This window comes from Scomber japonicus, chromosome 9, assembly GCF_027409825.1.
Source record: "Scomber japonicus isolate fScoJap1 chromosome 9, fScoJap1.pri, whole genome shotgun sequence".
Lineage (NCBI taxonomy): Eukaryota > Metazoa > Chordata > Actinopteri > Scombriformes > Scombridae > Scomber > Scomber japonicus.
Genome location: NC_070586.1, coordinates 22557441 through 22576115, shown reverse-complemented (window position 1 = coordinate 22576115; position 18675 = coordinate 22557441). Strand labels below are relative to the sequence as shown.

The 18675-nt window shown below is 38.5% G+C and overlaps 3 protein-coding genes across 4 annotated transcripts; all 3 read right to left on the bottom strand.

The window, feature by feature from the left end:
• Positions 1-513: 513 nt before the first annotated feature.
• zgc:158398 (uncharacterized protein LOC568894 homolog) lies at positions 514-3707 on the bottom strand. The gene is made up of 7 exons (XM_053325068.1): positions 3319-3707; positions 2531-2707; positions 2051-2318; positions 1870-1969; positions 1605-1746; positions 1381-1521; positions 514-1090 (listed from the first exon to the last, which is right to left on the bottom strand). Exons 2-7 carry the CDS (start codon positions 2690-2692, stop codon positions 1070-1072), a joined length of 834 nt encoding a protein of 277 aa, XP_053181043.1. The 5' UTR covers positions 2693-2707; positions 3319-3707; the 3' UTR covers positions 514-1069.
• A 487-nt stretch (positions 3708-4194) lies between these two features.
• Positions 4195-10105, bottom strand: plbd2 (phospholipase B domain containing 2). Its single transcript, XM_053325082.1, has 12 exons — positions 9876-10105; positions 7834-7927; positions 7576-7734; positions 7358-7458; positions 7058-7272; positions 6510-6604; positions 6222-6382; positions 5786-5881; positions 5614-5685; positions 5361-5513; positions 5029-5191; positions 4195-4891 (listed from the first exon to the last, which is right to left on the bottom strand). Exons 1-12 carry the CDS (start codon positions 10094-10096, stop codon positions 4721-4723), a joined length of 1701 nt encoding a protein of 566 aa, XP_053181057.1. The 5' UTR covers positions 10097-10105; the 3' UTR covers positions 4195-4720.
• A 147-nt stretch (positions 10106-10252) lies between these two features.
• rbm19 (RNA binding motif protein 19) lies at positions 10253-18167 on the bottom strand. Of its 2 annotated transcripts, none has more exons than XM_053324746.1 (24): positions 18048-18167; positions 17790-17972; positions 17582-17698; positions 17394-17435; positions 16342-16564; positions 15978-16201; positions 15835-15894; positions 15637-15715; positions 15394-15465; positions 14701-14910; positions 14471-14601; positions 14196-14323; positions 14013-14109; positions 13748-13858; positions 13379-13579; positions 13207-13276; positions 12939-13090; positions 12775-12835; positions 11892-11971; positions 11743-11798; positions 11068-11184; positions 10824-10929; positions 10595-10715; positions 10253-10489 (listed from the first exon to the last, which is right to left on the bottom strand). In XM_053324746.1, the coding sequence occupies exons 1-24, from the start codon at positions 18081-18083 to the stop codon at positions 10407-10409; spliced, it is 2760 nt and encodes a 919-aa protein (XP_053180721.1). In that variant the 5' UTR covers positions 18084-18167; the 3' UTR covers positions 10253-10406. The 2 variants fall into 2 exon arrangements, with proteins under 2 accessions (XP_053180721.1, XP_053180722.1); XM_053324747.1 differs by having other exon boundaries at positions 10356-10489; positions 10595-10711.
• Between the last annotated feature and the right edge of the window lie 508 nt (positions 18168-18675).

Sequence of the window (18675 nt, the reverse complement as noted above, 5' to 3'; positions counted from 1 at the left end):
ATTAATGTTCCATTCCTGCCACCAAGAAAACATTGTTTTAAGACAGCATGTTTTGTTGACTGCAGTTATCTGATACTGAGGTGCAGGGTATCCCGGATAGACTCAGTTGCTTACTGAGTATTATGAAGTGCTAATTCATAATTATCATGAACACAATTAACTGTGTTTAGTGTGTCTATGTACTGATGTGAAATTGAAGTTGTTCAAATTCAACTGAAATTGAAAATTAAAGTTATAAAACAGACAGGCAATTAAACCTAGTATATGATGGGACCTTGGATCCAGTAAAATGTGGAACTAAAACATCTGCTGACAAGAATAGAGCATATTATAATACTGTTTTGACCATTTAAAACATATTTGAATATTGCCATTATTGTTTTGACCCAAAACACTCTCATTCTCACCATACTAAAGGTTTAGCTCTCACTCATAGTTGAATGTAGTAAGTTAATGTCCTGCAGGTTATTGGTAGTAAATCTGGTAAATGTAGGAGTTGAAATAAACAAGGCAACAGAATGCAAATAACACCTGTAATACACTACAGGCAACACTGTGGTCATAGCAATTTGATGAGTTGTTCCCTTTACCCCATGGTCCTATTAAAACAATATACAATACTCCTTCTTTATCACAAGCACATTTCTCTGTGACCACCTTTCACATCAAGTGTTTATTATGTATTATTTTAGTCTCATATAAAACTAATTTAGTAAAGTTATAAAACTTGTGAGAGGTGGATTAAAATGGCAACTTGATGCAGCAGCAGCTGAAATAGCTTGACTTTTAGTTCCTAGTAAGAGTCAAGCTCCAAAATTGTTGCATCCAACATGAATATGTAGTCTCCATGAACGAGCTGAGATGACCCTGCATCACCACGGTTAATTTCTCAGACTTTAGAAAGCCTCCTCAAGAGCAACAAAACATATTAGATCCTGGTCCTCTTCATGACATGTAAACAAGTTTTCATGTGTAAAATTATTGGGGTGCACACTTTAATTACTGATACATCTTGCTCTTCTTTCTCATCCACCAACTGAATTCTTCAGTGTTCAGTAGATGAAAATATTCAGGAGTTCATCAAAGGCTCCTGCAAATAAAATAAGCAATCGAGTTAGGTTTAACCTTCTCTGCACATTTCGCAACATGCAAAGATATCTAGATGTGGTGTGCTTAAAATACAGAAGTTGAACATAATCATTCTCAAACGCATATAAACTGGATTATATTTTCAATTCAACACATAGTACTTTTAAATACTGATATATCACCCTTATATCACACCAAAATGACTAAATGTTATAATGTTCAGACATTAAGAAAAAACAAGAAAAAAACAAAAAAACTGCCAGTTGTATAGTAATTTAAAAAATGACTTACATTTTGTATATCTAGTCCATCCCAGTGGTAGCGACGTATCAGTGAATGCGTCAGACTAGCAGCTATACAGAGTATGAAACAAACTCCTAACAGGCACACACTGACTTCTAGCAGATGTTGCACTGCTACATCCTGTTCCTCCTAAAGAATAAAAACAGAGTATAACGGTCAGTGGAGAAAAAAGGCTGAGCGGGTCATGTTTGTTCATGTGTGGCACACTGTACCTGTGTTAACATTACTGTGAGTGTAGGGTCATTCTTGGAAATTAAACCATAGCAGGTTTGTGATACTGAAGGCTGCTGGTTGGTTGCTTCCACATGTATGGGTGAAATGTTTTTCTCAGTTGCAGGACACTCTGGAGGAAGTCTTTGTCAGAGTATGAGAGTAAGAAACACAAAAATTATGAATTCAGTTGACATACATTATTTTTAGATATCCAAGTACCTGATGACTTAAATTATGGAAGCTTTATAATGTGAATTAACTTACAGTTTCATGGGTAAGATGTCTGTTGGAGCTTGTATAGAGAGGCATGTGTATGTTTCATTTTCAGACAGAATTTCCAGAGTCACACTGACAGTCTCATTGCCTGAGGATTGAAACAATCTCTCATTATCGTTATGCACACTTACTTTATTTCACAACAAAACCAATACACTGCAATACTGACCTCCAAGATATAACTGACTGGTACTCAAGGTGGTGTATAGATCAAGGTCTTTCAGAGAGCCACTGTTTGAGCTGCTAGTCACAACCAGAGGGACCTTGAGTCGCAAACTGGTGAGTAAAAGAGTCTTTGTTGAGTTAAATGAAATCTCTCTATCTCCTTCCTGCTCTGTCAGAGGGGAGGGGACTGCAGAGGCCAGCTCAGCAGAGCTCATGTTGGCTTTAACACACAGCTGATACTGTGATAAGGAGGACAGTACATGATTCCAGTCCTAAGAGAAGAATAAAGCATATGATTTACACAGGACACACAGAAATACATGCATACATGCAGCCACAGCCTGCACAACATTATGCTTCCTTTGCTCGTTCTCTCTTACAAGGATTAACTGACATGATCAGTTACCCTGAAAACATATCACTGACCAGCAGAAAGGCTTTTTATATTAATTACATAAACAAATGTAGATGAAGGAGTCTTTACCTTTGCTGTGTCAGGATTAGGCAGGGTGTGAGTGTAGCTGTAAGAGCTGAGACAGATGAACGAGATCGCCACAGTCAACAGGCACAGGAAAAAGGTCACCACTGGAGGGTTCTGGGATATATAATCTCTAAGATTGGTCACTGGCTGCCAAACAGCCATCATCTGAGTTACATAAACCTGGGATGCAACAAGCAGAAGAGAAACACTTAATATCAATTACCAAAGTCTTGACAGCTTTTCATAGACTTGGTCAGTTGTAGCAACCTGTTAGTGGACATCAGCTATTATCTGTTAAAAGTGAGTCAATATATCTAGGCTACTTCTGAACTAGACGTCGGCTGTTCTGGACAGGTTTCTTTAAGATCATGAGCTTGTGTCTGAGCAAGACTGCACCATCCGTCAGCACAGTAACATTCAAAACTAGATCCAGCTGACTATTGGTTGGTCTTGTTTTAAATTGCCATATGCTTTATGGCTTGAATTCCCGTAGGATCTATGCAGTTAACTTAATGAGAGTTTTTTTTATTATTATATGGCTTTATTTTAATGCAGACACTAACGCTAAACTTCAACAACTGAAGTAATGATACCATCGCATAAAATCACCTCTCCACTGACCCCTTCTTTATTTAAGAGACAACGTTTGCAGTACAGCCACTGACACACACGTAGTCTAAACTTCATAGCAAAAGAAGACGTGTACTTGTCAACATCAGCCAACAACTGGGTTACTGATATGTGACGTTAATAATGCTAACTATCCAGGGAGCTAAATGATAACTTCATACCTTGAATTTGAGCAGTCTTCTCTGATCACGTCGCCAGCTTTGATAAAATACGATGGTGTCTGTGTGTCCTGATCATAAGGAGCCTGGAGCTCGACATTTGAATAAGTTTAAAGTTCAGTTAAAGCAGCGCAACAATATCAACACGACACAGCTGTCGGTTTACGAGCGTACACTGCTATGGCGAGTCGACTATGGCGTGGGTCACATGACCGATGATTGGTAGCCTAGCAACCTAGCGTTACTTTGGTCTGCGGCGTGAATGTAGTACTGTATGAGTTACTTTAAAATTACTGATTAATTGATTAGTTACAATTAGGCATATAATTACTGAAAATGGCGTTAGCTGCCTTCTTGCAGCCATTTATCGTAACATATATAGTACAGTTCATTAATCATTTCAGTTAGATATCTTAAAGGACAAGTCCACAATTTTTCAAGCCTTTTTTGCCATAACCATTACTTATGTTCATACTGACTACTAGTGCCTGTGTGATGAGGGCCAAAATCCACTCACTAAGAGGGCATTTGATGCTAAAAAGTAACACAACTAAAGGTTCACATAAATTTCACATAAATATTTAAATACATTTACGTGCACAATGTCTGGGTGGACACACTGTGCATTTTGGCCCCCATTACTTACATTGAAAACACATTTGAAGATGATATTTTAATAGTGAGTATGAAATGATAACAGCAATGGAAAACCTCATTCAGTGTTCAAAATTGTAAACCTATCCTTTAACTGGGAAAATGTTCTCCTGTTAAGAATATTTTATAATGTGTATGTATCCTTTGTATCACAAAAAACCTAACATTGACGAAATACATATAACAGTTCAAGGTTAAAAAAAGACAATCATCATCACTGTTTTCAGAGAACATTTTTAAAATGAAAAAAAAAGAAATGAAAAAAAAAAGAATTACTAAAAATATTCAGTTCATTATCATGAAATTTGCCTTTTCTGTGACAGAAAAGGCAATCAACAAAAATACTCTGATTTCTCAAAGGAGATGTCAGTGGAAACATTTTACAACTCAATAAACCACCAGAATCAAAACAAATGGGAGTTTACATAATCAAACATTAAAGCCAACAATTAAAAACAAACTTAGATATTAATCTCATGTAGAAACTCAATTTTACAACAGTACGCTTGTTAAGTTGTTGTTCTTGGTAATATTGCCTCACATTCAAAGCTCTTTCATCTTCAGCGCTTTAAGTAATCAAATAGTGCAATACTGTAATACTGCCAGAAAATCATCAATAGTGTCCTGAGAATCAATAGCATCAATTTTGTGTTCATACATTTCATGCCACTCTGACTTATAGTACCATTTCCCTTTGTTAAACCTTTCAACAGCATAGGTGGCAGTATTTACATTAACAGTATAACAGCAATTAAGGAGTCCATGTGACTTTTATAGGCTTGAATGCCCAAGTATCAGGGTGACCCATGTGCATCAGATCTTTGTAAGGGGAAGTGCTCCATTGGAAGGGGGGCACCTGGTCCCATGTTGGCCCACTCACTGCCACCATACCATACTGACGAAACATCTCGTAGGATGTCATCTGCACAGAAAACACACACAATTTGTCAGATAATGTCCCACAGTTTCACTTAAGGAAAACACAGAAAGGATTCAGAGAAGAGGACAAGTTACAGTATACTGAGCGGTGGTGATGACATAAATAAGAAGGATAAAAACCTTCATGTCTGTTCCTCCATGTGATCTCTGTCTTAAGGCACCAAATGGATATGTGCCATTAGCAGGGTTCAAGTCCGAACGGGCTGAGATGGCGTTCTCTCCATTCCCAGGAGGATCACAGCCTTCGCATCGTGACAATGGATCTTCCTTGAAGTTATTATACCTAAGGAGAGACAGTGCATCTCATAAATAGAATTATCGTGCACATGGAAATACAAAATCTTCAGCTTCAATTTAAGATTTAAGCTGACCAAGTTTGTTTGCATAATAAGGATCAGTCCAGCATGTGATAGAAATATCCACATCAGACTTGTGCGACACGCAGACTTTACCTCATGAGGCGCACCATTGAAGCCACATCTGTGACAGCTGACTGGTCTCTCCTGAATATCTGAGCCCGAGGATTCTGGTCCTGAGAGAACCACGGGCCGTACTTCTCCACCAGCTCATTGCAGCCACTGGCATTGAATATTTCTTCATAGTATCTACATATGAGCATGAATGAACAAAAGAACATATTACAAACAACACCAGAACACATGTAATTTACATACATATTCACATGGAACTCCATGTTATACTCACGGTATGTTGTAACTGGCCCAGTACCCTTTCTTCAGTAGTTCTTGAGTTTTATCAGTGGTAACAACTAGTCCCCTGCATCATTAAAAGATAGAAATGTAAGAAAAGCCTTTTTTAAATGATAAGCTTTTAAGTTATCAATAGAAATATTGAAATAATAGTAATTAAGACTTACGGAATCTGTTCCAGCACAACAAAGAGATCTTCTTTAATGTCAGTCTTCCCTGGAGTGAAGTGATTATAGTCCACAATCATCCACTGGTTGTTGTACCTACAACACACACACACACACGCACACACACCACCTTTAATCTATGACCTGTTACTGATGTTGAAGTAACTGATTGACATATTGTAAAAGAAACACTGTCTTGATGAGTCCATCATAGCCAAATAACACCACTGACTTCACATGTGACTGCTGATTATAAAAAGCCCTTTTCTACTTGCTTTACTGATATAAATCCACATGACAGCTTAAGGTCTCAGATAATCTCATCATCATGGGGAATTTTGATCACAGGGTGTTAGGCAGCAGTCAGAGAGTCAGTAAGATTACATTTGGACAAAGTGGTGATGATGTTTGCTTCTTTCTGGCGTGCGACACTCACGTTCCACTGTTGTATTTTGTGAATATCGCTGCCCAGTCCTTCCCTGTCACAGCCAGTCGATTAGCCACAATGTTCCTGAGCCATTCCATGACTGTTCCTGTGGGCTGGACAAACTTCCACAGAGCAGGGTTGCTGTTGCCAATGGTGGTTTCCAAGGTGACCTGCTCACACAAGATAGATAAAGAACAAAAAATCTTTACATCCAGAAATCTTCCATTTATAATTACAGAGCTACACATTTAAATATTGTAGCTTATTATTTTCAAATTATTAACAGTCCATTCTCACCAAGCCACTACTCAGGATGTAAAAGTCATCTCCAGAGAAGATGGATCCAGGGTAAGACGAGAATGCTTGGGTTCCTCCAGGAAGAAGGGTATTAACTAAAAAATAAAAAAAAGATGTCATAGTACATGAGGTTAGATTTGCCTGTAGTCACATGATTATATCATTATAATAGAAACTGTATTTATACAGTACCTTTAAATAGCCCTTTGAAAACCTGAAGGTCTTGTGGTTTGAGGTAAGGTTTAATTTACAGTTCTTGTAAAAAGTATTCATTCCCTTTACTTTTTACGTTTTTATTGTATGTTGTGTTTTTTTTCATTGTGTGTTGTGTGTTTTTGTTTTGTTTTGTTTTAATCACATAACCTGGTTGATCATTTCATCTGCTACATTATGTTTTCTCTTTTGCCCTTGTAAAGCACGTTGTGACTGATGTCTATGAAAAGCACGACACAAAAACTTTAAAAAGGGAGGAAAAGGTCAAAAGTAAAAATCAATGAAACAGTGAAATATTAAAGGCACAGTAAATGACCCTTGCATCAGTAAACTACCTGAAGGAGAAACGTTGAAGGCAAAAATGTATTTCTTCATGATGCGCAGCATGGACTGGTAGTTGTTCCAGGTGTCATGTGACACCAACAGTTCCTTATTGTTTGGCAGCAGCTTGATGAGAGCAGAACAAGAGCCAGATCCAAGGGGTCGAGTCTGACTAGATTTGTTCAGAGCTGATTCCAAGTCCTCCAGATCCCCACCCAGCTGGAAAAGTCTGGTTGGACAAAGCAAGAGTCAAGGTCACCTGAGGAGTATTGAAGAGATCTGTTTTTTATTATAAAATGGATAGATCTGCTTACAGGAAGCCAAATGGGTTGAGGGAGAACTGCCCAGTTGGAAATGACAGCTCATCATTGTAGCTGTCCTCCAGACCCTTCAGCTGCAGCAGTGCAAGTTGCACCTGACACACATAAGAAAATGTATTTCTAGTGGCTTCAAATTGTTATTGTAACTGTTATTCATGATTCTCATGCTCTGGTTTTACTTTTATCTACAACGATCATGTGCTACTACCTACCTGGTACCAGTAAGGTGAATTTGGCTGCTTCTGTATTTGCTCTTGAACCCACTGCAGATTTATTGTGATGAAAGCCTTGAGGCGCTCACAGTAACCAGAATGAGTCGTAAAGGGCCCGCAGTAATCCATCAGAGTGTTCATCCAGTGCTTATAGATGAGCTAAAACAACCATGAACAACAAACCTTTAGATTAACTGAAATCTAGTAAATGAGTCATTCTATTCTGCCCACGCTTGGAGAATAGGGAAAGAGGTTGACCTGGGATGTGACTGCAGCCTCCACTGCACCAGCAGCATAAGCCTGAATACTGTCATTGTACTGGCCGCTGGTTGTGATCTCCAAGAAAGACCAGCTGAAATGAGAATGAAGAAACACATGTAGATCACTGAGAGAAAAGCAACATACCTGTGTGTAGGCTCAAGAAAGTGAAAGTTTGGGTGATTTCTTTTTTCATGTGTATGATACGCTGATATATACAGTACCAGTCAAAAGTTTGGACACACTTTCTCTCAACTAACTATTCTACATTTTGCAACAGACATAATCTTCTCACAATAAACTGAAGACTGCATGTTGGTCAGATTGCAGATAAGTTAAGAAACATATTTTCCCACTTCCTTTTTGTAATTGCAGACATAGCACAATCATGGTACACATATTATATCAACTGCCTGTCTATCATAGCACCATTTTAAATACATAGCCTTACATTCAATTCATGTTGTCTGAACTAGTTTATCATTTCATTATTACATTCAGTCTTGCTTCAATCTTCCTGTAAGTTTTTTTTCTTCATGTAGTTAATGTCTGGTGATTAGTGCTGCATTGCCTTGTTTATTTAGGGTGTGGAACAGTAATATTTTTTTATGTTTTTTAAAGTCAAATTTAATATTGTTTTCTTCTTATTTCTTAAGTTTGGGGGAGGGGTGTACTTAGAGCCTATGGCTGTCTTAGCGTTTCCTTTTACATGCTTCACTTCTGCAATCTCTTCCGTTGTTTTATAAATGCAAGATGAAGGTGACACCAGGCCTGCACTGGGACAAAAATTCAGCCCTGGACTTTTTGGTCTTGAATAGGCTTGAATTAGTTTTAACTGTATAATGTGAAACTGTTGAACGAGCAATAAACCATAAACACTGACTGAAAAAAATATGTAAAGCATCATAGGCTACGTGTTATGTGGTTAGATCAATGTCCTTCATGAACAAATTGGACTGTGGGCACGAAGAAAGGTGCATGTTGACACTTTAACTCTGGCGACCTGATTTGGGGGAAGTCATTATAGGTAGAAAATTCATGATCAAAAATTAGAGCATGCGTGGGTGGGACTCTTGGGCCTCTGTAGCCTATCATAGGGCAATTGGACCAGGTATTCTTTAGACAGACAAGCCAATGGGCCTCTGCTGTGTCTGCAGGCTGCAGCCGAGCTCTGTGGGCCGGTGCATGTCTCTGCCCCTGGGCCGGGATAGTTACCATGGCAAGGTGCAGCAAAAACTAAATGAACAAATAAAAAATAAAAAATAAAAAATAAAAAACTGGCAGCCATCGGCCCATCGGGAAAAAAACCCGGTACTCCCAATGACCAATCCACCCCTGGGTGACACTGAACTAAGAGATAAAGCAAGTTATCAATCGCCAAATTCAATTTATACATCAACAGAAAATTAATCAATCTGCCATTTTGGCAAGAAAATGCCACATATATTTACTTTATTTAAATACTAAACACTAATATCTCATGAATATACTTCAGTAAATTCAGTGTGTTTGGGTTCACAACAACACAAGCAATCAGTCACTCTGGGCTCTGAGAAACTGTAACAGGCCTTTTTTGTTTTAGTTACAGTTTAGTTATAATGTGTTATAGATCAGTGGTTCTCCCAACAAAAAGGGGAATCATTTATTTTCATTTTAATTCAATGCATAAGTAACACAAACACAGAATGTAAGACTGTTTTGGTCATAGGTTTCATATAGTTTCTTTAATAAAACATCTAAAAGCAAAACTCTCATCAAATGTGAGTCTATAGTCAAACTTGTCTCAGTTTAGGGGTCTTTGGCGTGAAACAGAACCATTGTTATAGACTAAACGATTAATCGATTAATGGGAAAGTTTCTTGCTCAGTTAACAGTTAGTTGCAGTCTTAACTTCACGAGTAAGTAACGGTTTATACGATCATATAAGCATATTCTTTCAATAACAGCTTTTTTTTTTAAAGTACGTATAAGCTTTCACATTTTCAGACCTGAAGCTTAAAAGGTTTGCCTCTCAAAGACACTAAAACCTGAAATCAACTCACCCTGATTTTTTAATGTCATCAGTAAAGTTGGCCCAAGCCACAAAATCTTCTCGGTATCCCTCCAGCACAGAAAGCTGCCCGCTCTGTTTGTCAATCACAGCTGATCGTATTTCAGCTCCAACACACCCACACTTAATGTGCAAAACTCCCAAAAATGCCAAAACTTGAATAACGGTGGTAAAACCTCCGAAAACAGTCATCTTGCTTAGCTTGGACGCCATGTTTACATGAACGAGTCACATGATCACGAGGGCGACGAGTCACGTGATCGCAACTGCTGACGTATTTCCAAATATAGTCTAATTCAGTCTCTCTTCATAGCTGACACACAGGCAGTCACACATACACAGTAAACATGAGCCATAAAAAAGTAAAGCTTTAAAATCATGAAATAAAAGTTTTATATAAAAACTGACGTCAGGTCCATCTTGTATCATTCAATACAAAACATCTATAATCCAAAATGTCTTTAACTTTCACACCACACAGGTCATGGTGTTGTCTCCACGGTAATGACAGCATTCAGGGATGTCAGTCTTCCGCATCCCCTCCAGTCTCCATCTTCTCCATAATCCCCTCCAACACTTCTGCTTTCCGTTTCTTTTTTTCAACCACTGACATGGACAATAAATGACACAACAGATAAATAAATACATCATCCAGTCATTTTCATTTCAGATTACATTCTGCAGGTCGCAAAACCCCCCCATTAAATTTACCGTGAAAATGTTCCGCTGTTTTCCGTCTCAGTGTCTCCACCGTGTCCTCAGCATCAGCCCACTCCAGCACAAGGCGTCTGCCGTACAAGTGGGTGCTGTGGCAGAGTGCAGCAAATGCTTTCTGTGCAGAAACAGGAGAATGGCATCTATGATCATAATGCTGTACACTTACATATATAAAGTCAGTACATTCTCAACACAAAGCTTAAAAGTCTCATAGCACACAAACCTTAGCGTCCTGTTTCGTAAGGAAGTCAATAAAGCCAAAACCTCTGTGGTTCCCTGTACCAGCTGCTTTCTTTGGAAGACGGACTGTCTTCAGCTCTCCAAATGTACTGAGAAGACAGAGAGAAATCCTTGTATTATTGAATGATATCGCTCCAAAATTTCTCCACATAGTGTGAATAAAATAGTAATGTCTGTGTGTGTGTGTGTGTGTGTGCGCGTGTGTGTGTGTGTGTGTGTGTGTGTACCAGAAGAGTTCTCGTATTTCCCTGACGGTGGCCTGGAAGGGGACGTTGCGTACAAGGATCTTGGATCCCGTCTGCTTCTTCTCAGCTTGCTTCTTCTTGCGCGACACCTCAGTGGCCCTGCACACAGGAAGAAGGGACAATAGTAGTCAAAACCAGCTTTAGCAACACCTGTAGGCCTACTGGTTTTAAAGCTGCAACAATTAGTTGATTGGTCAACAACTATTTTGATAATCAAATGACCATTTTAGTCACTCTTTGTAAAATATTTGCTCTTTCAGCTTCTCGTGTTAGAATTGCTTTTACGTTGTGCATGATAGTAAACTAAATATTTTGCAGTTCTGTACTGGACAAAACAAGACATCTCAAGATGTCACTTTTGACCAGAAAATGTTTCACTAATTTGTGGCATTGAGATAATAAATAATCCATTTATTGAGAAAAAAATGAGCAGATTAATTAATAATGAAAAAAGTTAATTGCAGCCCAAATTAGTTCACTATTTTTTATACATCTGTAATTTTACAACATCTGGGTTATCTCCGCCCTGCTGTTTATGAGTGATATACCTCAGCATGTACTATAACAATGGGTGGGACCAGACCTTAGACCTTCTTCTATTTAAGTATATGATGTTTTTTTAATTTTTCACCTCAGTTAAAGTTCACTAAATCTTACCTTGTGGCTTTCTCTGAGATCTTCAGTTCCAGCTGATGATCGTCCACAGTACAGTGCTGGTGGCGGAGTGACAGAGAGAAAACTCACATTAGCCAAGAACAAAGCTGTTAAAGCCTGTAACAGCACCAATGAGGAAATGGAGCTGGTACCTGTAGCTGCCTCAGAGCCTTCTGTGCTGCCTCTGCTGTCTGATACTGGACAAAACCGTAGCCCATGGACAACAGCCTGCCTGCAAGTTACACCAACAGTGTTAAAGGGACTGTGCAGAAAAAAACACATTTCTCACCATTCAGAAGAAAAAAATAATTGTGAAAAGAGCTTTAGAATACCAGTGTGTACAACACAATTTGGTATATAAAACAAAAAAACACTTAATTTTTTTCTAAGTCAAAATATCCACAGCACTTTTCCATATTTAACCCAACAATGATGTAATACTAAATCAGTCAATGTATCCTCCCTGCTGTATGTACCATAAATTTTAAGAGGATAAAAGATGTGAAATGTATGATTTTTCGGTGCTGTAAAAATGCATTTAAGTAATCTCTTAGCCAATGGCTAATAAGACTCGGCATGTATGGGAAAACTACCATTTGCATTAAAGGGTAAATCCAAGCACTTTGAAAAGATGTGGGCACCATTGATGGAGTTCCTGAAAAAGAGCGCATTGGGGGATTTTTGAAAAAAGCTCTATCTACGTATCTACGTATCTACATATCTATCTATCTATCTATCTATCTATCTATCTATCTATCTATCTATCTATCTATCTATCTATCTATCTATCTATCTATCTATCTATCTATCTATCTATCTATCTTAAAATTTTAGTTGTACTTTTTCTTTTATTCTAAAAATAACAAAAGAAAAAGCATTTGTGCCTATTTGTTTTTTCCTCTGTTTCTATGATCATGTTTTGTATGTTTCACATATCTATTTTAAAAAGAATACATTTAATGTAAAAAAAAGTGAGGCGAACGCCCAATAAATCATCAGTTTACACATGAATGAGATAGTTTCAATGTTTAGTACCTGTTTTATCTTTCTTCTTGGAGATGGTGCAGGATTTGACTTTGCCACATTTGGAGAATGTCTGCAATAAATTAACAAATAATATTTAACATCTTAAACATAAGTTTATGATTTCCACCTTATTCAGTGTTACTAAATACAATCTTTGTAATAACTTGACCTACCTCCTGTAGTTTGTCCTCTGCTGTACTGAAATTAAGGTTCTTAATGAAAAGTGTAGAACCAGGAGCACATTCTTCCTCCTCCTCCTCTTCTTCTTCTTCTTCTTCCTCCTCTTTCTTCTTTTCTTCTTTCATCGCCTCCTCTTTGTCTAATACTGGGTAGAACAGAAAATATATTTTGCTCAATCAAATCATCTCTTATAGGTTTAAAATTTACAAAAACTTACAAAGATTGTCTAGTGCTGCTTTATGAGTTTCTGTGGGGTTTTACCTGCTTCTGGTTTGGCTGCCACAAACACCCCCACAGGTGCCCACTCCAAATACAACGGGACATGTTGGAACTGGTGTTTAGAGATACAGAACAATAAGTACACGCCTGTAATGTGCTTCTCCTCAAACAAATGCTACTTATTCAGATTTTGTTGATGAGAGGCTCAACACACCTTGCTGTAAGCCAGTCTAGTGAAGGCTCGTTTTGCTTCAGTCGGCTCCAGGAACTCGACGATGGCGGTGAGTCCTGAGGGCGGCAGCAGCACTCGGCCCAAAGAGCCATGAGGGGAGAAGAGCTCTTCCAGATCTGATGCTGTCACTCCTGCCGGAAGGTTCTTCACCAAGATCACAGTTGTACTCCTGCCTGCTGCTGCCTGAACACCATAGAGCACATGTGGGAAACAACCTCAACCAACATATTTAAATAAAGGACACTGTAAATTATATTATAGAATATACGTATATTATATTATATTATATTATATTATATTATGTTATAGCAAAATCTGCAAACATTTAAAAGGAGTTTATATGAAACATACCTGACTGAAGGAATCCAGACTCACACCATTGTCCAGTAGGAACTGTCGAGTCTCCTGGACAATCTGGGTCTCTCCCAGAGCCATCCTCACTGCAACACTCCCCTTTGACTCCTGCAGGGAAGGACCAGTATAGCATGAAGAGCAGGATATGCACTACTCAATATGCTTAATGATGATAAATCGATGAATGCTACATGGTGGAGGTGAAAGTTCAGCATGTTGTGGAGCGTATAAATGTAGAAGAACAGCAATAAATGTTACTCACGTGGTCCAGGACTTGGCTTTTTGTCGTGTTGTATTTTTCAGCAATGGCATCTGCTACTGCACTCGTGCCCAGAAACAGGCTGTTCCAGTTGTGTGAGCTACAAAGAAGAAAAAAAAAAAAAAAGGTGTGAATTCATAGAAAACTACAAATAGAGAAGCAGAATATTTATATGATCATGCATACCTGGAACTTGAAGCTTTATTTTTAGCATCTTTTTGCCGCTTGTAAGACGAAGAGCCAGGACCGCCAGCATCTGAAGATTCAGCCTTTTCCTTCTTTACTGTGGAGGGAAGCAAGTGAAGCATCCTGCCCTAAAAGAACGAAAAAAAGCAGATTTCCATTTATCCTACACAAGTCATTTCCCTTTCCTCTAGACTGCAGGTTGAACTTAATTTATTTATTTATTTAATCAATCTGCACTCCTAATCCTAATAAGACGTCTCAAACATCAGCCATACCTGAAATATATGTCCGTCCAACTGAGCAAGAGCTGTCACAGCATTTTCTGGAATCATGTACATTACGAAAGCGAATCCTTTCGGTTTCTTGGTTAGATTGTCAATGGGGAAGAGCACCTCAGATAAAGGACCTGTAACGATTGTAGAATTATAGTAAACCAGGATAGCAGTGAATGTATTATTTGCAGGAAAGAGCGTGTTTGGCTGTTTATGAAAGTTATTTAACCCACCATATTTAGAAAATAAATCTTTAATCTCTTCTTCAGTGCATGTGTAAGGAAGGTTTCTGATGAAGAGTCGCCCTGACTCTGCGACATCTTCCTCCTCCTCATCCTCCTTCAGCGTCCTGTTGAAGTTTCTGTCAATTTCTTTGGCCTTACTGTCCCTCTTGTTCTTATCCCTGAAGGAATCAACGCGGAAGACCTCAATGTAGCGCCCCCCTGAAAACATGAGCAGAAAGTATGTCATCATAAGCCAAAAAAAAAAACCTGCGCATAGACAAAAGATAGAGAAACTTCATATCAGAAAAGGCTCGGGCATTTTTATATGTAACAATATGCTTCTTTATATATGTCATTTATTCTAGAAATAAAAGCACAGCACAGCATTATCAAAGCTCATACAAAATACAGGCCCAATTTTTTAAATAAAATGTGTAGTTTAATAATAACAGGCAAAATATAGATTCAACAATACATCTACCCATTCAGTAAATTATAATAGGCTGCTCAAATGCACCCATATTATAATTTTGATTATTTCCAATTGCAACTGAAAGCAGAGTGCAGAAAGCACAAACCACAATCTCCTTTTTAAAGCACATATACTTTAAAAAGTAAGCAATAGCAGGTTCTTACCTCTATACCTCACCATAGCCTCAAAGTAATGCACAAAAAAAGGAAATCACATATAGTATCTCTCACCTATATAGTCTTTATTCTTCTTTAAAGCCTTTTCCACCTGTTCTTCAGAGTGAAGGTCCACATATACATAGCCTGAAACACACACATTAGACACCTCTGCTGATACATGGGCTATATGCAGTCAATCAATCAAAATTTCACACACCTTCCAACAGGTACTGTACAGTAGGCTATACAGTACAGTCAGCATATAAAATATTTTCAGCTTACAGTACGCTTAGAAAAAAGTCTTCAGTAACAAACCTGTTCTGTTGCCGCTTTCATTTTTCCCAATCCTGATGGCTGCAGGCTTCAGCGGAGTCATGAATTCTTTAATTTGTTGCTATTGACATTAAACATAGAAACATACCATTGTGTCATTAATGACTACCATATTTTATGTTTTTTTAAGTGCAATATCTTCACTACACCTCTGATATTAGGAAGCTCTTGCACAATCACCTCTTTCACATTGAACGGGGCTCCTCTCAGCTTCACGGTGAACTCCGTTGTCGGCTCGGTCTAAAACAGACAGATGACGACCTTAACCAACAAGCATTGAAATAAATACCATTACCATACAGTGGATTCATTTGAATAGTCACCTCTTGCTTGGCAGTTTTCTTCTCTTTGCCCTGCTTCTTATCTTCAGAGGAGCCTGAAGTTTTTGTCTTGCTGATGTTTTCTCTGTCTCCACTCTCATAGGCGCTGTCTACATGCTGTACGACCCCCTCACCTTCATCCTTCATGGTGCCCTCAGTCTGTGCCACCTTTGAGCGCAGGTACTCCATATCTGATAAGCCAGACTTCAGTGCTTCTTTAGTGGCACCTGTAAAACACAACATGCCACCAGTGCTTAGTCCTGTCCCTGCATGCATATTCAAATGCAGACTTCAGAGGATCCAGCCCCTGAGTTGGGAAACAGCTTTCAAGTCCTACACTAAAAAAGGAGTCATCATCATTACCAACCTTCATCTTCATCATATTCCTCTTCCTCCGCTTCTTCATCTTCATCTGACTGATCGGAATCAAAGTTGAGGTAATCGTCTGAAGCCGGCTTCTTCTTGCTCTGAGTCTTTGAGCTTCTGTCAGGGTCGGCTGGCTGCTGCATCGTGTCGTTCGCCCACGTTGGTGCTTGGCTACGATTCTGATGCACTGACAGAAACTCCTTGAATCCATCGTCCTCCTCCAGCTGAAACACACACAGTTGAAAAGACTTTAATAAAACACTTTTGAGCTGCAAGTAAAGATAGGTTCATGTTATTAGTCCTCTAAATAAGACAGCACATTAATGCAAACCTGAAACATGGGTCAGTATAGAGTGAAATAGAGCTACAATGATTGGTCAGATTCATAGCCTGACAAGTCTGTGAAACTAAAGATTATGCAGACTCAGTTTAGATATATGTCCATATTCAATACATTTCTGGCAGGTTGATTTAGAGCTAGGTATAGTACGAAATTATTCAGTATCAGAGTCGAGTCAGTATATCATACCTGTGTTTTTTTTAACTTTTTAACTTTGGTACTCAATACTTTAAAAGAAAAAAAAACATGTCACTGATTTTGATTTAAATCAGAAACAATTTTATTAAAAGAGAAAAAGACTATGAACAACATTAGATTCCTGCTCTCAAATTAATAATTGATATAACCCATTTTGCTGATTAAGCAATTCGCTGTTCACTGTTTCCCAATTCCCAAGATAATGTACTCAAATGTTTTGTTTTGTCCCGACAAACAGTCCACAACCTAAAGAGATTATAGATCATATCATAGGGAACTAAAGAATGCCAATAAATATTCACATTTGAGAAGCTGGAACCAGAGAATTTGGATATTTTTATGATTCAAAAAGATTAATCTATTGTCAAAGAACCAGTGATTAATTGTTAGAGCTCTAGGAATATTTTAATCGAAATATAAAACAATATTGAGGTTCAAGACTGAATCCCATTCACTTGTAATGCAGTATAATTAATATTAAACAACAGTCACTTGAAGCTGACACATTGACTCACATTTCCCAGTGCGCTGCTGGTCTCCTTGTTCTGTTTCTTTTTCTGAAAGCATAAACCACACGATTTTATTAAAGTAAGGACATGGCTGCGGTTCTTCACTACAGGAGTATCTACCAAAAAGTACAGGGTGGCTATGAAGGACATGGACAATTTCAGTTTCAGTAGTTTCAGTAGGGTTGTTATGTTACCTTCTTGCTGTCAGTGTCAGTGGGAGCAGATTTGGGTTTGTCCGGACCGGAGCTCTGACTGTGTTTGCTCCAGGATTTAGCTTTAGTGGGGTCTCCAAAGGCCTTACACATCTCCACCTACAACACATCACACGAGCCTGGGTTCAAAACCTCTATCATGTCACCAACACACGAGCAGGTGAAATGCCCTGAAGCTGAGACATCATACCGTCACTCTGGATGTATCCACGAAGCTCTTGTTGAAGTGTATCAAAGCTTTGTTCGCATCTTCTTCGGTTTTGAAGCCGACAAAACCAAACTTACGGAACTTTCCATCTTTGGTGAACTTCAGGGAGCAGTCTGTCACGGTGCCAAATGCCACAAACATGGCTTTGAACCTCTCCTCCTTCATCTGAACACAAGTTAACACAAGTTAGTTATATTTTCATAAAGTCTGTTACAGCTCACAGCCGGGCGGGTTACTCACCCCATTTGGGAGGTTTTTAACGATGAGTCTCGACATTGTTAGTGGCTGCAAATCCTCAAGTGTGGTATAAAATTGTTTTTTAAGATAATTGTCAACAAACGAGCGTGGACTCTCCTCTAGGTCGCCATGTTTAATAGGCGGGGACTCTTTCTTCTTCGTCTTTTTCTTGGCAGCAGGTGAGTCAGCTCCCTGTAGCGCCACCCACTGGACCGGAGAGGGAGCCATTCAGCAATGAACAAAATCAATTATTTTTTTACATTTTATTTCAGTTCAGTCAGGTGCCCAAATGAACACCTAGACATGTTGTTCTTGCTGTAATCTTCCCTCCTGTTCATTCTGACCCTTCATAAGGCACTTGCAATGTAAATGATGGAGGCCTAAATCCACCTGTCCTCCTCCATTGCAAAAAGTGTGTTTAAATATTAATCTGAAGCTAATGTGATGCTACACTTATCCATGTTAGTCTGATCATGTTATCTTTTAATGTTACGGTTTTTTTTAGCAACAAATTCTCTCTTTTTGTTACTAGCCTATACTTATACTACCACAGCTCAGCAGGGAAACACAAAGAGGGAATTTGATGCTAAAAAGACCTAGAAAGCTTGTACAAATAAATAAAATAAAATAA